The sequence below is a fragment of the Ziziphus jujuba genome, chromosome 8, assembly GCF_031755915.1.
Source record: "Ziziphus jujuba cultivar Dongzao chromosome 8, ASM3175591v1".
Classification (NCBI taxonomy): Eukaryota; Viridiplantae; Streptophyta; class Magnoliopsida; order Rosales; family Rhamnaceae; genus Ziziphus; species Ziziphus jujuba.
The window spans coordinates 23,310,637-23,319,891 of NC_083386.1; the positions used below are offsets into that span (position 1 = coordinate 23,310,637).

A 9,255-nucleotide genomic window follows, 5' to 3' on the forward strand; every position below is an offset into this window, starting at 1 on the left:
TTGTAGACAAGAAACTGCTAATAATATCTCAATGATGTTTTGTTTTGACAACCGAGCCAGAGAGAGAGAAAAAAAAAAAAAAAAAAAAAAAAAAAAAAAAGGCAGTTATTTTCCATACCGACGATGTCAATATTGAAAGGGAAAATGATATATATGTCCTAGGTTTGAGATTCCACATGGATCAGCAAGTTATTTCCAACACGGTTAAATCTCATACCTGAATCAGGGTTGCCTGTGAGATTTTCTAATGGCATCGTTTTGAACTTGTTAAAAGCTTCACAGCACGTGATACATAATGGAAAGAGTAGTCAAGAAAAACAAGAAGAGAAAACTAACCCCTTTATTTTAGCTAACACATAATACTGATGAGAGATCTTATCAGAAAAACATTGATGCCAAAGAAAAAAAACTAAAGAAAAAAGGATTTATGAGATATGATGAAGTGTTATGATGGTTAGCTGTTGCAGGAAAACCCTGTAAGCTGAAAAACCCATCTAAAGAGTGAAGAGGGTACAGTTTCAAAACCTTTGCTCCTGTCATAATAAACTTACGGTCTCAGAAAAGACTTCCGTTTGCTCATGTCCCAAAATTCTCTCACTCACAAATAGAACTTATGGAAGCATCTGAATGGCAGAGCTCAAGGTTCCTAAGTACAAGTTTTGCATAAACTTTTGTTTCCAAAGTAGAATTAGCAGCTGCAGCAGTAACACGTAAGACTCTTGCTACCCCTCCATTTTGTAGAAGACTTGTATGATGCATTGCATGACGTCCTCTTGGCATGGTTAACTGCAATGGAGAAGACTTAAATCCTGACTATTCATAGATGATGAATCATATTCATTAGACTTTACAAGAGATAGCAACAAAGTTAAATTTATCTTTATGACAGAGAGAGAGAGAGAAAGAGAGACCTGGAAAAGGGCGAATGCAGCACAAGCCTTGAGTATGGAATAAGAATTTTGTAACATGGCGATATATCTTCCAATCTCAGCTCCACTGAGAACATCGTGAAAAATTCAAAATTGGCACTCTAACCCTATCTTGGAAATAGTTTGCTCGTGATGGAAAAATGGAAACTACTAAAATAATTTGAGACATAGAAGAAACCCCTAAAATACATGAAGATGAATTCATGTGTGTGCACAAAATATTTGACCACATGACAGACAGTCTTATTATTCTTGTGTAAAATGCCACCAGGTAGATTCAAAACCTGATGCGGATATCAATGATAGATGGAGTAAATGTTCTTGCACTAAAACTTTTTTAAAAATCTTGCACTAAAACCTTTTTAAAAACATACTCTAGGATAGATGACGGAATATTTAGAAATTTAGAATTTGTTTGAGATGAGTTCATAGAGTGTTAGTTCTAGTTTCATCACACGAGCATCACAACCAATTCTTTCAATCTTCAATGAATATGCAATAGGCGTTAAACTTATGAGATTGCTTATATAGGATACGTTTCTCTTAATTACTTAAATAGATCATATTTCAAAGGTTATCTATGAAATTAGAAATGGCAGAACTCAAACCTGCATCTCAGATGCCGTGCTTCTTGTATGTGTGTTGCTTCTGCAACATGTGCTAGAGTTGTTAGGGATAATGAAGTAACTACTGTGGAAAAGGTTTGTGTATCAGTAAATGTATGCAAGAATTCTTCAATATGCTTGAAGGCCAATCTCCTTAACCCATCTAGGTTCAGAGTCTTTGAATTACGCTCTGATGAAGATCCCACCAAAACAATTTCATCCATTCTGTACCAAAAATTCATAAATATTAAAATTCAAATTAAAATCAAAATTACAATGAATCCCAAAATCTTAACTTATTAGAAATGGTCTAATCTAAAGCATAACAATAAGGTAAATAGCACACCCTATTGGACAAACTAAGCTCCAATTCCAATTTCCCCAACATGACACCAAAAGCCAATTTAGTTGGTTAAATTGCGGAAAAAAATTGAACAAATCAAAGTAGAACTCGATATAATCCCATGTATTCTGTCTACATTGGTGTAGAGAAAGAAGTTGAGGCTTTACCTCCCATCAAAAACGTATGTCAATGCCAATGCAGCCATGTAACGTGCCATTTTAGATGTTGATGAAGAACATAGATGAACAAGAACAGAAACTCCCCCATCCTCCACTATACGAACGGCATTACCAGGATTGAAAGACAGATTCCAAAGAGCTCCTGTGGCAGTTTCGTGGACAGCCTGAAAGCAGAATAATAATATTTATTTAATTCATGTTGCAATCACACCATTTAAAAAAAAAAAAGAGAGGTTCCTGAGCAGTTTACAGAAAGATAAGACTGTTTATATCAAGTGACAATTAATGCTTTAAGAACACAGGGTTTCATTGAGTGCTGATGAAAGAAAGTTGTGTTAACCCTATCCACTAAGAACAGCAAGATATATGTTCTGTAAGTTTCCCTGGGAAAAGGTGACTCAATTGATAAGTTGACAGTTCAAAATTGCTATTACACAGTTACAGGGCTGATTACATTTTATAGTATGCTCACAGACGAAGAAACACTGAGGGAAAAGATTTAAAAAATCAGGCTAAGGTATGTCAAATGCTTTCATATAGGCAGTCCAAAATGTCAACGCAGTTCATATGGATGATATATGGGTAGTACACTTAATGAAGAAAGATAACTGCTATTCCAGATTTCAGAATCAGCTTACAATAGCAACGCATTTAGGGAAGGAAAAAATTTGTATGAAATATTGATATTCACAATTTAAGGACGCCTAGTGCAAAACTTACTTCAATATCAGAGTGTGCCAAAGCAATGAGGGGTGCTATCCCACCTTCTTGTCCAATAGCAATGCTGAAGTATAGCAAGTCAAATATAGCAATTTAATTATTAAATTTGATAATACCATAAGAAATTTATCACAATAATACCAAGTTACACAAGTTTGATATGTATTGAAAATTTTGCACCATGTATCTTTCTAATAAGGAGTATGCATGCAGTGACCAAAGTTAAAAAAAATATATATATATCCTGTAGTTTATCCTTTAAATATAACAATAATGCATGAGAGGTTGCACCATGAGCAAAAACATCATAAAACTAATCAGAGCTCAGGACCTATTAGCTTCTGATACTGACAATCCCCAGAGAGCACCTGCAGCCCTTTCTTGAAGACCTTGGGAGAAATTTGAGCAAGACTGTATCAAAGCAACCTATGCAATTAAAACCAGATTTCAAGAGAAATTATTCCAGAGTATACCATACTGGATAACTGAGAACACTTTAATGGTTAATACTCGTCAATATTAACACATGAGTTCACCAACTACAGGTAACATCCAGTAAACAATGACACCCGGAACATGATCAAATATATGTATATAACTATAAAGCATGTAAAATAAGGATGAGATTTTATAACTGTAAACAATTCAACAATAGATGTAAAACTTAAACACTGATATGCAATGTGGATTTTTCATGAAATTGCAGGGAATACCAAAGCCTCAACACCACCAGCTGCTACAATTGCTTCTCGATTTTTTTCATCGAATGATAAGTTCCATAAAGCACCAGCAGCTTCTTGCCTGTTTGGGGGTAGTAAAGTACAAAATGTGTAAAGATTTCAAAAACGAGGTTGAATAGCAGAAAAATGTCGAATGAGAAATTAGAATTAAAAACCATTTACATCATATAAGATCAACTAGAACAAGGTAGCAGAGCTGAACTTCAATAGAAAACCAACTAGACATTTTCTATATATGTAATTTTTCTTTTAAACATATAGTTTTAGTAATTTTCTTATGTTAAATTTTATAAAGAAAGACTGGATTACCTTACACCTTCATGTTGTGAACTAGTAAGTTGAACCAATGCTACAAGTGCACCAGCATCTTGTCCAACAGAAGAGTTATCATCGGTATTACTATCTCCATGAGAAGCCAAGTTAACCAATGCACGAGCAGCCTAGTCAAGATACAAAATCTATTGTTTGCCAAAAGAAATGGAAAAATGAAATAAACTACTGTCAAGTGCACCTTAAAGAGAAATAAATGTGTTTTCAATGGAAATTTGTTATACAGAACATCCATGTGTAGTAAAGATAAAACTAAACAAATGAAACCAAGTCTGGAATTTATGGATCCTAAGGAAAGAATACAATAAAACACAAGCACAAAATCCATCTAAAAATGTATGTAAAGTGCATTAAAGGCTGTTCGCAAAATAACAATACTGTTTTTCATACAACTTTCTCATAGCTAGTGCATTTTAACATGAAGTGCTACTCCAATTTTTAAAATTACAATGAGTCCATTTTTATTTTACGAGGACCATAAACTTAACGTAAGGCATTACTATTGGACATCCTACCAACTCTTGTATTCTAACATTAAACTTAATGAAGTTCCACCAGTTTGAACTAAAGTACTACTTCATCTTTCTAAAACTGATTCCTTCATTAAGTCATTATAAAAATAAACATAGTGTAAAAAGAAATGTTACTTTCAAGTTTGGAATATGGTAAAGCAAATGTTGGAATCTGTTTGTTCAATAATAAATTGATTATCCAATTATCCTTGCAAACTATGTATCTAATCTCCTTCAACATTTATAGACCAGTCAACCAGTATTAAAAGCTCATGAGGGATTTCTTATAAGCCAAGTAATTAAAATTATTAACTCAATCATTTATGAAGATTGAAAAGGCCTTATAGGGAAATTTAGTAACAAATGACATTCTTATCCCAAAATTCTATCGGTATATAAATATGGTTGAAATTTGGGAGTAAAAGAAACAAGCATCAACACCAAATGAAGCTGCAAAAATATGAAATCAGAAATTTTCATGAAGAATATCTGACAAGAATCGTGATGTCAGCTAATCAATCATAATAAGGCAATAAGATAGAGTAGAGAATCTTCCTTATCCGAGTTGAGAAGAGTTTGCCTTGACTTGTCCAGTTTCAATATGAAGTATTACTTCGTTTGTCTAGCATCACAAAGCCCCATTTTTCATGCTGTATTGGATTTAATAGGTGAATGACTTTTATATCAAACAACAAACTGCATATCCTGAAAGAGACTAATTCTAAAATGCCAAGTGGTTCTGCTTTTTCAGGCTTAAATATCTAAGTAGCTTCAATAACTACATTCTCTCAGAATGGAAAAGCAAAATCTAGTATTTCTAATCTTGATAGACATTCTAGTATTTCTAGAATCTTGATAATCTTTACTGCAGAGTTTCTCTGAAATGCGGTCAAAAGATCAGCTCAACAACAATATAGACACGTCAAAGAAACTACCACAAGCACGTTAAGGTAAAAACAATACAATAAGACTGATTCTATGAATATGCAAAAAAGAATGGCAAGCAGAGGCAAGGACAACGAATTACAAAAAAAAAGTGGATAATATCAAGCAACAAAAACGGCTGGAAGGAAACAACATCATATATCCAGATCATCAGTATCTTTCAACATAAAATAAAAAATTTTATACATCATATAAGGTGATCATCAGATTCTTTCAGTATAAAATAAGAAAGTTAAAACTATAGTCACCTGTTCTTGCACTCCTTCAGCTTTGCTGGAATAAGCAAGCATCAGCAAAGTATGGACACCACCTGCTTCTGCCACCGCCAAGCTACATTTATAATTACCTGACAAATTTGCCAAGGCACCAGCTGCATGTTCTTGACACTAGACCCCAAAAAATAAAAATAAAAAAAAAAGAAGAAGAAAAAAAAAAAAGAAAAAAGGGAAGAAAAAACATCACCACAATTAGTCTGTTTTATGTTGTACAACTACATGGAAAAAAATCAATTGATACATTATATCTAAGATACATACAAGACTACCATCACCATCAGAGGGCCATCTGAAAATAAGATCAACTAAAGCTTTTACACCACCTGCCTCAGTAATTGTACTCTAAACAGAGCAATAGTTAAAAATAGTTAGAAATTTTTTAAGGTCAATATATTATCAAATAAAATGTGCTTCACTTTAGAACCTTGTGTTCTTCTCCCACAGAAAGATTCCATAGCCCTCCAGCAGCTTCTTCAGCAACAAATTTGTTCATTGACATCACTAGTTTGACAAGAACATTGATTCCCCCATTTTCAGCAACAGCTTTTGCAACCCTCGGATCCATTGACAGATTTGCTATGGCCTGTACATATTGACAATAAGAGAGAAACATCAAATAAGCCATTCAGATGTAAAAGAAAATAAGAGAACTTTGACCTGATTTTAGATTTAGCAAAACAACAAAAAATATAGATAGTTAAGTTTTGACTATGATCAGGATGAGCCATCAAATAAGAATGTATAATATTCACTTTTCACAATGACTTAGGGATATCTAACAAGAAATTATACCTACCTTTGCTGCTTCAGACTGAAGTGCCTCTCGACAAGATCTTGCAAGGTCCAAAAGGAGTAATATTCCTCCATCTTGCAAAACTGCCTCAGCCCTTCCACGATTAACAGTAGCAATTTCATCATCATCAACAAGGAAAGTTGCTATTGTTGTTGTGGCTCTTTCTTGAACATCCTCTTGCAAGCTTTGCAGTAAACAGAGTGATAGTGAAACCCCTTGCTTCAACCAGAAATCATCAAATGTCCTTGGGCTGTTTTCCGCAATATGCCAAAGTGAATGTGAGAGAACCCTTTCAATCCAACAGATGATCTCACGCAATCTCTTATCCTTATTTTTCAATTTCCCCCAATAAGAAAACAATTCTCTCTTGTTTTCAGTTTTATCAGAAGATAAAAGGGTTAATCCCTCAATAATGTTATTGAAAAGGGCAAACAATAATCTATCTTTCCTATTATATGCTGAGATATTGCTAACTTCTGCTTCAAAAATTGGACAATTCAAGGCAAGCATGACTTTCAAGTTTTGGGACAATGAAAACAATCTTCCAGCAGCAGCTGAATTTATCTCAGTTCTTGACACATCCAACCCCAACAAGTTAGGCAGTTTACTCCATACTTGTGAAGCAGAATCCCATTTCAGGTTTCTTGCCCCAGCCACTGATAAATATCGAACAGAACTCAGGTTTCCTAATGCCACCACATCCACATTTTCACAGTCCACAAATTCAACCTCCACCAACTGGGGACAGTGCTGTGCTAATGTATTTATGGCATATCCACTAATTTTCTTGACACCAGAAAGCTGAAGCCGTTGCAATTTCTTGCAGCAAAATGCAATTGCTTCGATTGCATCACTACTGATCCTCTGACACGCATCCAATCCAAGTTGGAGATTCTCTAGCAAATCATGCCGAGCTGCTAGCATTGAAAGAGTAGCATCGGACATATCCTGACAAAAATCACCACTTATTCCACGGAGACCCCTAGCTTGAAGACTGATAATTGCATTAGCTGACTCCACTCCACGAAACCGAAGTTTCTGGAGATTTTTACATCGAGATGACAGTGCTTCTGCTACCGAACTATTGAACTTATGGCACCGGAGATCCAAAGAATCCCACAAACAAGCAGAAGAACCTAAAAGCCTGTATGTTTGACATGTTGATGACAAGCTTGCTCGGTCCCGGTAGTTCAAAGAAGAAAAGAGTTGGATCATAGTATCATCAGGCAAGGTTGTCCAATCAACATTACAATTGGAATCAGAAGTGCAACATTCTGCAGCTGAAATTTCAGAATTACTTTCTATTATATCTTTGCTTTTCTCATTAGATTGGGACCCTTTTTGCCTCACCCTTCGGGTCATTCCTCCAATTTTTTGAACACTACCTAGACATAAACGAAAGCCTATTCAGGATTCATCCCAAAACAAAAAAAAAAATCCAACAAAATAACAATTCCAGCAAAATAACAATCATCATGCTACATTTTCCCAGAAACGGCAAACCCAGAAATCCAAATATTCTATGAAACATGCTCCAACATTCAACAATTGCACTACCAGCAATGAACAATTTTTATAACTAAAACGAAGAAATTCAGGACAGTCCAGACATGCGACCAAACAAGCTCCACTTTAGCAGATACAAAAACCACAACAAAGAACAGAATACTACACAAGCAAGTTTAAAAAACCAGAATAGCATAAATTCAATAAACTGAGAAAGAAGTTACCTGGAACACCCAGAAGTGAAAATCGAGCACTTGGGTTTTGGTTTGAAGAGCTACAGAAAGAGATTGGTGAAGTGAAAGAAACCGAGGCAGAAAACCGCGGTTAAAGAACTCAATTGACCAGTGAACAGAAGTGGAAGAAAAGGTAAAACCAAAAAAAGAAAAAAAGCAGCCTCGAAAATCATCTGCCACGTACGTTACACTTACAGACAAAAAAGAAAAAGAAAATGGAGGCTTTTGATGCGGACAGGGAAAGTGAAGGAAGTGTGAAACGTGTTTCGTCATTCATTCATTTTCACAGCTATGTTTATATTTTTCGTTGGTTTGTGGGGTTTGTTTGCCATGTGATCTCCTGCTTGTCTTTATCTGTTATTCATTCTCTGTGCCCAATCTACAATCGTCAATGACTGAAATACCTTTTCTACGGTTTCTTATGGTTTGCTTGCTCTTTGTTTTTTATGAGACTTAAATCCAAGCTGACATTTTTTAATTTTTTTTTTAATTTCAGGATCTGGATTGTGAGTATACAGAGTATCGAAATTAATCACCATTAATGGAGGTAGGAATGAACTAGAGAGTGAAAGGAAAAAGCAAAGTAAAATGTGTTATCCTTTGGCACTGGTGGCAAAAATGGTGAAACTATATATATATATATATATTTATAATATTAATACAGGTATTTTCAATTATTTTTGGTAAATTTGGAATTTCCTCTTTCGAAGGTTTTTTTTTTTTTATATATATAATATTAATACAGGCATTTTCAATTATTTTTGGTAAATTTGGAATTTTTCTATATTTTGCAAGTTCTAAGCATAATAGCCTAAAGAAAAAAATATATATTAGATTATTAATAAAGATGGTTTTTGCTCTTCATAAGAGCATCTCCAGTCCTAATGGTTGTATGGATTACAAAACTTGAACGAACTTGTTGTGTATAAATATTGCATGAAGATAATATTTATCAAAGCCTCTTCAATAGTTTTATTTAAACATATTTATCAAAGAAGCTGTCTCTTTGAAGATATAATTTAACAAAATAATCATTATAAAATATAATTTTAAAAAAATAGATATCATTAACAAATATATAATTTTTTAAAAGGAAAAAAGTAAATATATTATTATCAATTGTTAACATTTTTTGAACCGAAAAA

The 9,255-nt window shown here is 34.0% G+C and overlaps 1 protein-coding gene across 4 annotated transcripts; it reads right to left on the minus strand.

Annotated features, from left to right (window-relative positions):
* Nucleotides 1-323: 323 nt before the first annotated feature.
* Nucleotides 324-8,385, minus strand: LOC107414111 (protein ARABIDILLO 1). 4 transcript variants are annotated; one of them, XM_048470404.2, is made up of 13 exons: nucleotides 8,102-8,385; nucleotides 6,375-7,756; nucleotides 6,003-6,161; nucleotides 5,840-5,920; nucleotides 5,552-5,689; nucleotides 3,826-3,956; nucleotides 3,490-3,577; nucleotides 3,108-3,187; nucleotides 2,777-2,840; nucleotides 2,045-2,220; nucleotides 1,538-1,759; nucleotides 912-996; nucleotides 324-786 (listed from the first exon to the last, which is right to left on the minus strand). In XM_048470404.2, the coding sequence occupies exons 2-13, from the start codon at nucleotides 7,731-7,733 to the stop codon at nucleotides 595-597; spliced, it is 2,775 nt and encodes a 924-aa protein (XP_048326361.2). In that variant the 5' UTR covers nucleotides 7,734-7,756; nucleotides 8,102-8,385; the 3' UTR covers nucleotides 324-594. The 4 variants fall into 4 exon arrangements, with proteins under 4 accessions (XP_048326361.2, XP_048326358.2, XP_048326360.2 ...); XM_048470401.2 differs by having other exon boundaries at nucleotides 3,108-3,202; nucleotides 6,375-7,752; nucleotides 8,102-8,383; XM_048470403.2 differs by having other exon boundaries at nucleotides 3,108-3,202; nucleotides 6,375-7,774; nucleotides 8,102-8,383.
* Between the last annotated feature and the right edge of the window lie 870 nt (nucleotides 8,386-9,255).